The 13,813-nt window shown below is 38.3% G+C and overlaps 1 protein-coding gene across 2 annotated transcripts in view; it reads right to left on the bottom strand.

The window, feature by feature from the left end:
• The window catches only part of Rbm46 (RNA binding motif protein 46), a 38,428-nt gene extending 24,819 nt beyond the window's left edge, over positions 1-13,609 (bottom strand). Inside the window, exons 1-4 of one of the 2 annotated variants that reach the window (XM_028789498.1) lie at positions 13,436-13,609; positions 3,894-4,055; positions 2,626-3,093; positions 1,316-2,098 (exon numbers count right to left, since the gene is read on the bottom strand). In XM_028789498.1, coding sequence (XP_028645331.1) covers positions 1,316-2,098; positions 2,626-3,093; positions 3,894-4,044 — 1,402 coding nt within the window. In that variant the 5' untranslated portion in view covers positions 4,045-4,055; positions 13,436-13,609. The remainder of the gene's footprint in view (positions 1-1,315; positions 2,099-2,625; positions 3,094-3,893; positions 4,056-13,435) is intronic. The other variant, XM_028789499.1, reaches the window with a different exon arrangement.
• Positions 13,610-13,813: the final 204 nt, after the last annotated feature.

The raw sequence follows: 13,813 nt of genomic DNA, 5'->3' as shown, positions 1-13,813 counted from the left end.
AATGTGACAGGGTGGACACATCTGCCAGGGTACTGGCTAATTTTATGTCAACTTGATACAAGCTAGACTCATTAAGGAAAAAGGACTCTCTATTGAGAAACTGTCCCACCAAACTGGCCTGTGGGCAGGCTTATGGTAAATTTTCTTAATATATGATTACTGTGAGAAGGCCCACCTAACTGGATGGTGCCATCCCTGGACTGGCAGCCCTAGGTGCTGTAAGAAAGCAGACTGAACAAGCCATGTGGACAGAGCCAATAAACACCATTCCTTCAAGTCCTCTTGCCTCCAGGTTCCTGCTTGAGTTCCTGTACTGATTTCCTTAAATGACAGACTGCATTATGGAAGTGTAAACTATATAAACCCTTTCCTTCCCAGGTTGCTTTGACCACAGCATTTTATCAGAGCAATAGAAACCATAATTAAGACACACAGCTAATTTTATCACTAAACAAAACAAATTATTAATACTCTATCTTTTCTTAGATCAGTAATAGTTAAATACAGCATTAGGACTAAATTTAAAAATATCTCCACTAATGACGAGCTCCTGACTCCACGTGAAATCTTATCCTTACATGGTAAATGGATGGGCAGACCCTTGTGTACTTAAAAATATGCTATAAACATCAGAAGTATTAGGACAACCCTGAAGGGTTACAATGCCTTTTTCTTTAGAGTATCAAGCAAGCATATTTTATATACTCTGATTCTCAAGTCATTCCGCCAACATGTAAGAAAAAAATTTTATGTTTAAAAACATAAAATTTGAAGAGAATTGTTATCAACATTTCTTAATGATGCTTTTTGCCTTTCATGAGTCATAACTACAAATTTCCAGATTGGTGAGCATAAAGCTATGTCTACACATGACCCAAATGAAATATCTGTGATTTTGTGAATCTTTAACCTTTCCTACCAGAAATTCACTGTGTAGACTTCACCAAAGATGTAGGGATAGCATTAAAAACTGGTCCACATAACAAATTCTGTAACATATGTCAGACTTTTTTATCAAATAAAGATTAGCCATTAAGAAAGAATAAAATAATGAAACAGAGCCTTAACTTTATAACCAAAACTCCACTTCCCTCTAAGTTAGTAGTACTTAAAAAGTAGTATGCAGGAAAATTATACAGGAGCCAAGTCTCAGGAAAGCTGTGAGTTTTGAACCTGTGGTCCTCCTGCTCTGGTCTCAGAAAAATGAGATAAAACGTGAAGACTCACCACTACTAATGTTCAGAGTTCAAAGCAACAACTGTTTATCTACCACAGTATTCTCTCATGTCAACACATCAAGTACTTCTAAACTTACCCAAATGAAGCAGCGTAAATTGAGCTGCCAGCTCCTTTGCATCCTCCAGCGTTGTGCAGAGTTTATCTGGCATGAAGTAACTCTGGGATCCATTTGCAATTGCAGGAATAACTATCTTATACACCAAGAGTACTTTTCCATCCTGACTGGTTGTTGAATATAAATAATATTCTGGTGGTGCCCAATTATTTTTGTTGCAGTAATAATCCAAATGCATCACTGCAGAATTAAAATGATTGGATTTTAAAGAATACATACTAATTGGGGTAAGCTTTGTTCCAGGAAAAAAAGGATAAGTACATCTTTCAATCTCAGGGGGGCTTGGACTATGCTGACCATTGAGACGAGTGGGGAGAGTTGGTGGCTTGCCTAGACTTTTGGAGTGACTCTCTTCCTTGTTAGCATACACAAGTAGGTTTTCAGAATTGGGGCTGATCTGGCCATTAAGATGCTGTCGCCAAGTATTTTCTTTATTTACTGGCTTTGCCAGGGTTACCTCAATGCTGGCTCCATCAATGCATTTTCCATTCATAACAGACATAGCAGCCACTGCATCTTCTCGGTTGAAAAAGTGAACAAATGCATAATCTCTAAGTTTCTTTACTCGTTCCACTGCACCAGGCTTGAATTTATTGAATTCTGCTTTAATTGTTTCCTCTGTGGTTGAGATCATTAGATTTCTTACATAGAGAACTTTAACTCTCTGCATGGTTTCCTCATCAACTTCTTTCTCTGGATCAGCCCAATCTACCTGAATGGTATGGCCCCAGAGTTGAAATGTTCCTGAAAAAAAAATGCATGAATTAATTTGAAGGTAACTAGAGCAAAGAATACAAGTCTAAAGAGCAACATATAGTAATAGCTCCAAGTCAACAGAAACTCAAGCACATACCAATAAACCTGATTAAAAACTTGTGCCTATTCACATCAAAGTTTTTATTAAAGCAAACCTAATCAGAACGTATGACAGACTTCAAGAGTTGGTAAGACAAGACTTTAAAGATTATTGCAATAATGAAATAATGCTCTCTGGATTTTTACTAAACATAATCAACAAAGTTAAAGTTACATACACATTAAAGTATCAGTTAAAGTATAGATACATTCAGTAATTTGCAAATGTAACTTATTTTGTAGGAACAATTTTCTGTACTTTATAGTCATTTAATTTACTTCCTCAATGAAACAATTCTTTATTCCTTTTCACGTGGCATTACATAGCTTTATAATAATGTTCTAAATGTACTGATGCTTTTTCTGGTTTATAATGGGATTAATGTGTAAAGTAACCTTTGAAAGGACTATCTTACCTGGAATCAGCTTTCTCCTGGCCATAGCAGCAGCTCTGTGAGACTCATACTCAACAAAGGCAAAACCACGGTTCTTGGTTTTGTCAGTTGCACTTGGATAAACAATCACATCTACAACACCTTCTGTAACTTTCTTCATTTCATCCAAAATTTCTTCCTTTTTCTTTTCTTTGGGAATTGCTCCAATAAATAATCTGCAATTATCTAAGCTTACACACACACCAATGAACTTCCCTGGTCGAATCTCATAATTGTTAAGAATCCGGATGGCTAACTGGGCTTCTTCTTTAGTAGTATACATCACAAAAGCATAACCTCTATTTTCACCACTAAATTCCATCATCAGTCGAAATTCATATATCTTCCCAGCTCTTTCAAATACAGGAACCAATTCATCTTCATACATATCACGAGGTATTTTTCCAACAAAAACTTCACAACCTCTAGGGGGAGGTGGACCTTCCCAACCTGAAAAATAAAGATAAACACTAAAAATTAAATTCTACAAAGCTACATTCATAATTGAATCATTTACTCACTTAACAAATTGTCTACAAGCAGTACTCTAAGTATTGAAGTACAAAAACAAAGTTCCTTCCCTTCTAAAGCATATTTTAACAAGAGTCTAGAAAACAATGTAAATGATAAAATTCTGTGAGAAAAATACAGCTATATAAGGGGTGTTATTATTAATAATATAGGTAAATCTCTGAACGCAAAGTTTATACAATGACCTAAGTGAAACAGAGTTAATTACAAAGATTATCAGGGAGAGGAGAAAACTGCAATACAGATGCCTTCCTGCCTGAAGTGTACAATACAGAGGAGAGCAGTAGTGAGGGATGCTAGTGAGGGAGCAGTACTGAGGAGACTAGAAGGCAGAGTTCTGTGTAATCATTTTCAGACTCTGAGAAAAGGGAATGCATTCCTAGAATGGTAAGGCACCTTGCCTATTTGAATCTGGCTATAGAAGCACTATGCCTCTACTCACTGCTCCTTCAAATTCCTCCCCAAATGACTTGTCTGTAGTGCCTTGAGTATACTTTTCCCCAATGCTCTGAATCATGATTTATTTCTTAATCCAAACAATCCAAACCAAGGTATTTCTCAACTACTTCTTAAATAAGAGTAATATTTTAAATAAATTCATAACCTCTTTCAAAATCATAAATCATGCCTGAGACTGGCTGGGATGCTTTTGAGGATTACACTTCATCTAAATGACTATGTTAAAGATTTAATTTAAACATGTATAAGCAAACCCCCACCTGGAGGAGGACCACCAAATTTCCTTTGCCCATTTTCTTGGACCATGTTGTAGCCAGTCTTTTCCATCAGAGCCAGCAATGCAGCTTCATTCTGAGTGCCAGTACGTACTTTACTGCATCCATTTGTTCCATCGGTGTTTTCTTCATTCATGGCTGTAATTCCTAAAACAAAGTCAAATAACTGTAAGCTCATAGCACAGCTCCAGTTGTCTGGGGAGCATTTATTTGGATTCCATGAAGCCAGACAGTTGTGGCTGGCAGGTATGGTGACTAACCTTCACTACTATTCTTTAAGATCTGCCAATGCAGTCTCCAGTTCACTGTAATAGAAACTGGAAAATTGTTTTTCAAGCTACTCTTCTATTAAGCAGTACCTTTAGATAGTCTAAGTAGGAGAAAGAGAAGTAAAGGAAAACAGAATAAAGAAAGAATGAGAAATCAGAAGTGAGAGTCAGGTAAAAAGAAACCCACAAAGTAGCAAAATATACTTCCATCAACGAATCCAAGGTTACCTCCAATCTACATGGCCAGGGTTTTAAATAATTCTGCCATATGGGGCAACTGTATCTTTTCTGTGAGTACAAATACCACACTTGTCAGATGTACATGACCTTCATGTTCTCAGCAATCTTCAAGAGTTTCAACAGTTTCCAGAAACAAAGCCTTCATATCTTCCCATTCCTATCTACTAGATATTACCAGAATGAATAGAAACACGCCATTACCAGTCATCTGAGAAGAAACAGGAGCTAACGTGATATCCGATTTGCCATCAGCCTAAGAGACTTTTATTAGCTGGATGAATAGGAACATTCTTCAGCATCCTATATGAACTGTATATATGTGTGTGTATGATTTCACGTGCGACAGTGAGCATGCTCATGCACATCTATGCATATGGAAGCCAATAATCAACCTTGGGTGTCATTCCTCTGGTGCTGGAATAAGCACATGCCACCATGTCTAGTTATTTTTGTTGTTTTTTCTTTAAACTCGGATCAAACTTAAGTCCTCATACTGACATGACAAGTACTTCTCCAACTGACTTAACTCCCTACTATTTGTTAATTTTTAAATTACCATATTTGTATTTCCTAATGATCAACCTTGCAGGCATCTCTCACATACCATTATTATGAATAATTTAAAAATTTTAAATTCTTATTATGGAGAGTAAACTGAAAAATTTCTTGGCTGCAAATATAATCTTCCTAATTATAAAATGAAAACCAGGCCACTGTAGTATAGCATTGTTAAAATTCCATTTAGTCCTTGGCCATACTACCCTGACCATGGCCAATCTTGTGTAATCTTAGAAGCTAAGCAGAGCTGTGCCTGGTTATTATTTTAAGATGGAAAAAAATAAAAATTTTAAGCCAGTGCACCTCAATTTTAGCCTTTTTTCCCTATATAACTTGGACAACTTCATTTCTTTATACATTATTCATTTAAACAGACATACCAACATAAGTTCTCACAAGAATTTTTGTAAGTTAGACTAACATAGTATGTAAAAGGGCTACTAAAAATTTCCATAAGGCTCAAATAAGTGCCTTGATAGATATGAGAATGGCTGTATCTTTTAGACGCTCAAAGTGTTGACATAGGTTGCACTTTTTTTTTTTCAGAAACATTCAGAAACAACTTTCATTTCTCAAAGTGGTGTAGGTGTGACACAACAAATACAAACTCCAACCTACAAGCACTGGTGCAAAGGTTCACAGTGAATTCTGGAGGGGATGGGACTGGAGATGATGCCACCAGTTTATTCTAGGGCAGTGGTTCTCAACCTGTGGATCACATCATACATCCTGCAGATCAGATATTTATAATTCATTAACAGTAGCAAAATTACAGTTATAAAGGAGCAACAAAATCATTTTAAGGTTGGGATCACTACATCATGAGGCTCTGTATTAAAGAGTCACAGTATCATGGAGGTTGAGAGCCACTGGTCTAGAGCAAGGGAGACTATCACCATAGCGCTCATCTAGTGCTTCAGAGGTAAGCATGAGTCTATAGCAAGACGGCTTGAGTTCATGACCTTTCTTTTCACTCACTAGCTATAAAATAGAGTAAATTATTAGTTTTACTGTACTTCAGACTCTTCATCTGTAATATGCTGATAAACCTTTATTGTTCACACAAATATTTTATGAAGAATAAAAGGAAATATTTGACAAATCAGCTAATGACTAAGTAAAAGGATTAGGATGCTTTCTTATCTTAAAACAATTATTCAGAAAACTTAATTTATGCATATATTTGAATAGTTCATATCAACTCATATATGCAAATAACTATAGAAAGTAGTTATTCAGTTTATCTGTACAATAACTGGCTTCAAACCAAAACTGCAATGCCAATTACAAACAGGCAAAGAATAATGTGACGTGTACTTTTGCATGTTTATTATAAACACAAAGGCATTAGTATCATCTCTAACTCCTACAAGTAATAAAAGCTGTATGCCCTTATCAGAGAAGAAAGAAGGAAACAAACAAACCCAGAGCAACTCTACTGCCCAAGATCTCAGAGCCAGAAAGTGGTATATACAGAATTCAAAACCAGGTCACCTTGATCTCAAACTCTCACCCTTGCCAAGAAAATTATTCTGACATACAACGTCTTGTGTACTGAGTAGAAGTAGTTACTGAGTATCAACCGTGTCCCTTATTTCTGGGATATAACAGTAAATTACCACCAAAAACTCTTATAAAAAAACTCTTATAACTTATAGACTAGTTCATAAAACAATCTATTCATACATCATATAATTTATAAGAATGACAATGTTACCAGGGGGTCAGGATAAAGATATGTGGCAGGTGGAGGTTGGCAGAGACAGGTGTGATGGTTAATACCTGTGAGTAGTGACCCATTTGGGGGTTTAAATGACCCTTTCACAGGAGTTGCCTAAGACCACTGGAAAATACAAGTTTATATTACAACTCAAAACAGTATGAAATTGCAGTTATGAAGTAGCAACAAAAACTACTTTATGGCTGGGGATCAGTGTAACATAAGAAACTATATTAAAGGGTCAAATCATTAGGAAGGTTGAGAGCCACTGCTCTATAACCACTAATGAGACAAACCTCTGTATACATTGTGAAAATTTCTCTACGTTAATTTCTGGGCACACCTGTGAGGGATTTTCTTTATTATGTTAACTGGTTGATGATGAAGTGGGAAGTTCTGCCTGGTGAGATGTCCTTCCAAGGATGGCCCAAATATCAGAAGCACTGATGCACTGCCCACTGATATTGGAACCCAGCTTCTTGGCCTTCCAGCATGGACCAAAGATGAGTGGGTCTCCAGGAATCCTCCACATGTTCCTCACCAGACTGGGACTGTTGAGTCATCTCAGCAGATGACTGGACTGAAAAGCTATCAGGTTCTTGGCCTCTCCAGTGTGAAGTTAGCCACTACTGGACCACCAAGACTGCATCATGTAAGTCGATATAATAAATATCCTTTGGATATATATTCATTCTACTGGTCTGTTCCTCTAGAGATCAGTGTACAATTTTAAATAGGAGAGCCAGGATGAGCCTCATGGAGAAGAGAAACATGGAAGCTTTCATCTAAGAATCAAAGCACCTACACATGCACCTATAGGTAAGAACGCCACATACAGAGAGACAGAGAGATAGACAGAGACAGACAGACACACACAGAGGGCAAGACCATGGATAAAGTTGTCGGGCTTTTGTAATATATAGCAAAAGAACACATGAAAGTGGGGAAAATGCTCAGGACAGTAACAACTACCAAGGCACATTTGCCTTTTAAGCTTGGTAACTTCAATTGATTTCATATGGAATTAAATGAGAATCATCGAAAATTGTGAGCACAGAAATAATTTGATTGTCCAGTCTTATTGACTACCACTATGTAGGTGAAGTGATGAAGATGACAGAGACAAAATCTGAGGTGCAACATGTAAGAATCATTCTTCTTTAAAGGTACATCCTAGAGAATTTTCAGACTTCATGAAATGAGAGTCAAAATAGAGTATACAAGCAAACTTTGAGCTGGAGCAATAAAAGAAGAATGCTGACCAGATTTTGTGGATGGATATAGCTCAGTTTGGGACATATAAAATTTGAGTATCTATTAAATGATCAATCCAAATCCAACAAATGTTTAAAGAACAAATTTGAGGCCCCATGTTCAACTATAATTTCTGTTTATTATGTAAAAAAGGTAGTATCTACAAAACTCGAGCAAACTGTTAACATGAGGAAATGTACTTTTTTCACTGTGGTGAGTAGTATTAATTGCCAACTTGTCAGTATCCAGAATCACCTGAAAAACCAATCTCTGGACATGCTCTTGGAGGAATAATCTGGATTATGTTAACTGATTTAGAAGTCCATCTCAATTTTAAGTGGATCCTGGACTATATGAAGTATGGAAAATGAACTGAGAGAATTCCCCTCTTCTCTTGCTTCCTGACAATAGATGTAATGTTACCAATCACTTCAAACTGGAAGCCTTCTTGACTTCCCTGAAAGATGAACTGTGCTACTGATATGTGAGCCAAATAATTCTCCCCTAAATTGATATTGCCAGCATACTTTATTATAGAAACAAGAACCTAAGCTACCCCAAAATAGTAAATGTTCTGATTTTTTAAAAGAAGCCATAAATTCAGATTTTTAATGTGAAATCTCTCAAATTTAAAAACTGGAACATTAATAGACCTCTATAGACCAAACAAAACAGCCACAGATTTCTTGTGGCCCGATCTCTGAGATGTCAACACATTTTCCTTAGTATCTTAAATTCCTACAAAAACTTTAGAAAAAATAATTCTTCATGGACTGTTTGCAGTTACACTTCAGACTAGCAACTTCTTTTTATAACAATATTTGGCAAATTCTGTGAAATACAAAATACACGTGTACCTGGTAACCCAAGAATGTAAGCTACAAGAATGTAAGAATGTAAGAATGTAAGATAGAATTGCCCAAATATACAAAGATATTCACAAATTCAATGATCACTGTATATAAAAGCAATAACTTACAAATAACTCAAATAACTATCAACAGATTATACAAACTAGGTTAAAAATCATCATATAACTAGACAATGGCATGTTCATGCCTAAACATGGAGACATGCTCAGGGGTTAAGAGCGCTTGTTGCTCTTTCAAGTGGAGCAGAGTTCGATTCTCAGCACCTATATGGTGATTCACAGTCATCTATAATTACAGTTCCAGGGGATCAGATGCTTTCTTCTGACTTCTGTGAGTATGCATGTGATGCACATACACATATGTTGGCTAAATATACATAATAAAAATTTTTTAAAAGAATATCATGCCTTTGTATGTACTAAATATAGAAAAACTTGAAAGAATACTATAGAGAACAAGGAATTCACTACAAGATCAATTGTAAATGTTTGGTTTTTAGATAAGCATATATACTGTCAAGAGTTTTTTTTTTTTTTTTTACATGGGCACATAAAAATTATGGGGCAATTTACAAGAAACTAAAAACTGGCATCATTGGTGAAAATACACATTACCTTCTCACTTGTCTGTGTATTCTTTTTAAAGAGCTCTCTCAGGCAGATTCTCTTTATGTTTGGTTTGAGACAGGATCTTGCTACCTCTACCACCCAGGCTTCTCTTCAACCCAGAGCAACCCTCCCAAGTGCTGAGACTGCAAGCATGGCTCACCACCCCTAATGTTCCTTCTCTGAGTTTCCCTTCCCAACTTCACTTCTTATGTACCCAAAGCAATACACACTTATTTGTGACTTCTCAAATGTGCCACACTCTCATCCATCATCCCTGATGTTCACTGACCCCATGAGCTTTCTCAACTTCCTTTGATTTGCTTACTATTAATTTTCTCCAAGACAAAGCTCAAACACAAAGTTAGGTATTCCTTAGTATCTACTTTTATTATAGAACCACCTCATAGTGTTGTGATAACCAACTGCCTCCTCTTCTACCTCTACACTCTCCTTCCCTCAGCCCCCACCAGCCCTTAAGGTACAGTCCTTATTTCCTTCCCTACTACCACATAGTACTATGATACACGATGCATACTCAATGAAGAAACTGAAGAGTCGTTAGGATTTCACATGACTTGGATGATATCCCATTTACTCCTTTTAATAATCCTGAGTAAATACTATTCTTGCTCATTTAAAATCACAGAGACAAACACGGGTAAAATTATAACCTGTGGGACAGATAACCACATTAGGTATTTATCTGTGAAAGTGTTCCCTCACTTTATTTCTACCCACTTGTGTCACATCCATCAAACTCCCTACTTTGCCAACTTTCCTTCAGACATTACTCTTATATTTAAAAAAAAGTGTCAGGGCGACAGATCAATCAGAAAAGTGTTTGAACATGGGTTCCAGCTCCAGAACTCATATTTAAGAAAAAATCTGATAGATCTCTAGAGATGGCTAATCAAACAGCTCCAGTTACCATTCAATGAAGAGACTCATGCTCAAAATAACTAAATAGTGGCCAGTGCCAAAGGAAACAACACACAGAGAGAAAATAGCATTCACCTGTCCAAATAAAATCAGAAAACACTTTTAAATTCTCCTAGTCTGGCCTAATCTGATGGCACTGAACTTTAATCCCAGCACTCTAGAGGCAAAGGCAGGCAGATCTCTGTGAGTATGAAGGTAGTTTGGTCTACCTGAGGAGTTCCAGGATAGCCATGGATATACATAGTGAAACCCTCCCTGCAAAATTAAATAAATAAAATAAAAATGAAAAAGCAAACAAAAACTAAAACCAAACCAAACAAGAAAGGCCATCTAGTATGCGCAGAACAGTGATTAAAACCAGAAATCTTCAATGTCTTACTCAACACTGTTCTATCATGACACAGAATACCCCACCCACGAACACAATTTCAATCTGAATATTCATCTGCAAATGCCTCCGTGAAACTCTGCAAAGGAGGAATCTTGTTATTAGCCCAGGCGTCCTTGAACTGCTCCAGCCTCTCAATTGCTGGGATTATTTACACAATAATGCTACATTTTAAAGGCTCAACTACTGCATCACTAACAGCTTTCATCTTCCTCCCTTGCTTGTTTCAGAATAAGAGACACCACCTCATCTCTCCTTATCGTATTTAGGTTTGTCCAACTTAAACAGAAGTAGAAAAAGATCTTGAACCTGTATTAGCACTAAATGTGTGCCCTCCCCTATAATTCAGGTATACGTTGCCTATGGCATATAAGTCCAGCTCCAGTGGATTTGATGCCTCTGACCTTCTAAGGCAACTGTACTCCTGTGCACACACATCATACACAAAAATTACACACTACGTATGTGTCTATGTATCGTTCACATTTGTATTGTCTTTCAGAAAGAATGTAGTGAAAAACCGACAAGTATATCATTTTTTCTAAACATATAGAAAAAAATTACTTGTCAAAAGAATTTTGTTCTATTTGTATTCTAACTCAAACTAAAACATCATCTGCATTATCACAAAATTTTCTCGGACTATAAAGGTGAACATTATATAAAGTTTAAGTCTTCAAATTATGTGTAGTTTAATAATTTAAGACATAAAACCTCTTTTCTACAAAGCACATTATATTTTTGTGATTTCTATCTTGTGAATGTTAAATTCCAGATTTCTTCAGATGTTACTGAGCTGGCTAATGCCAATTTTGAGAAATATTTATTTTAGTGAGACAGGGTACTTCAGACAACATATTTAAAAAAAAATGTGGTCCTATGCATCTAAAACAATTTATAAATGCAAGTTTAGAGACGGATCAGTTCCATTTCATTTTAAACTATTTCTATTATAATGAGTATGTTTGATTGCAAAGGTGAAATATGTTTAAAACTTTTAGTACTAGGTATTTCAGGCATGTAGAACCAGCTTAAATTTAAGATGATAAAAAGAAACAAACTATTTAGAAAAACTATTGGGGGTCACACTATGCAGTGAGTTAAACCACCTGCTACTCAAGCCTGAGAACTTGAGTTCCACCTCTGAGCTCCACAAGGGAGAGAATCAACTCCTGAAAGTTGTCCCAACTTTCATGCAAGCTCTGCACTCACACATGTAAAATTTGTTTCAAATCACACTGAAAATAAATTTTAAATACTAATCACAAAAGCTATGTGCTTTTTGAATTTATAAAAGATATCTACAAATGCTTTCCTAACTAAATATACTAGCTATCATTTCTCACTTGCTTTTCTATAGTGTCATTTGAAAGCTTATTAATTTGAACACAGAAATCACATTTTTCTCATCTTTTTACCTTGCCAAACATCAGATGCTAAAGTAACATTTTATGTTAATTAAGATTTTAAATTTACACAAATTACTTATTTGCAATCCTTTCTTAAGTTATGATAAGCTTTCCACCAACCAAAACAATAAAACAAACAAACAAAAACAACAAAATAACGTGCCACTGAACGCGTAAAGCATAACTTCAGCCATACAATATAGTTGAACATATTGTTGGTTTTAATATTTCTTACCTTATAAGAATGTTTGCACTTTACATGAGCTGCTTTATAATTTTTGGCACTAATATTAAAATCCAAGACTCTGATAGGAAAATTAGCTCTTAAAACAAGATCACAGGCAGGAAATAGGGCATCAGTTGGTATTTGGCAAATACAGTGCTAACAGGATCTGTATGTCCTCAGTGGTATATAATTAGTGGTTAAGACAATATTTTAAACAAGTACACTTAAAAACTAATCTACCTATTACAGCGCTAAGTAAGCTTAATTCCGAAAAGACTACAAAGGAAGTTTTTCACCTCATTGCCCTGACCCTAGAAATGAAAATTGCTAGTTATTTAAATTAGCCTATTTCCACAAGCATATTCATAAATGACGGGGATTCTTTATGCTACCTATGGTGGCTCTTGGTTTTAACTTAGTTCCGGAAGGCTTAAATTGGGTGTATTTTTAGAGTCCACTGGGGTCCCCTCTCATTCACCAGAAAGGTAGTCCACCCTGCTGGAGGCCAGGACCCTCCAGCATCCACCCGGCCCTTGCACTGGCTCCGTGGTCCTCCCGCACCCCAGGCTGCACTGCGAGCGTTAGCGGGCCCGTCGGGCAGTTGGCTCCCGACAACCACTCACGCAGATGCCCTCCGCAGCCCGGCCCGTTCCCAGTCGGGGAGGCGGAAAGTTCGAGGCCGGTCCCACTAGGAACTTCGGGTGGCGCGGCGAGCCCGAGACTAGCGAGGTCGGAAGCGGCGGCCAGGAGCCCGAGGCCCCGGAGCTTCTATGGACTGAGCGGCCGCGCAGGGAGCCCGAGGCCCCGGAGCTTCTACGGACTGAGCGGTCGCGCAGGGAGCCCGAGGCCCCGAAGCCGCTGTCGACGGGGCGACCGCGCAGAGAGCCCGAGGCCCCCGAGGCCCCCGTCGACGAGGCGGCCACGCAGGCCAGCCCGCGGACGCCGCCCGACGGTGGCGCCCCGGACCCAGCGCGAGGGCACCCCCGACTGCGGCCGTTGGCAGCGGTTTGCCGGTCACCCCCGCAGCTCCCATTCCCGTCTCACCCCGTCGGGTCTTCAAAGGCCAGACCTAAAATCCCTGGACCAACAGCACAAACCGCCGCCAGAGCTTTGGATCGGCGCTGCGGGCGGAAGCAGTGACCAGAGGAGCCGCCGCGGGGCCGGACGGGGCAGGGCGTGGCCAGTGGCGCTCGTGCAGTCCTCGCGCCTCCGAGCCTCGGGCTCTTCGCCTCAGCCTAGCGTGCCTCACGTGGAGTGCACCCATCTCTACCAATCAGTGGCTGTCGGTGGGGGCGAGGGGGCGGGACTGAGACTTGAAGCTGGAGAAGGTGCTTGCCACAGGAGAAAAGGGCTTGGAGTGGCATCTCGCTGGCCAATCGAGAGGAGAAAAGCAAGTCTTGGGGAGTGAAGTTTGGCGCGTGG

Source organism: Grammomys surdaster, unplaced genomic scaffold (genome assembly GCF_004785775.1).
Source record: "Grammomys surdaster isolate TR1022 unplaced genomic scaffold, NIH_TR_1.0 125834, whole genome shotgun sequence".
In the NCBI taxonomy this organism is placed as follows: Eukaryota; Metazoa; Chordata; class Mammalia; order Rodentia; family Muridae; genus Grammomys; species Grammomys surdaster.
This window is presented reverse-complemented; position numbering and strand designations above follow the sequence as displayed.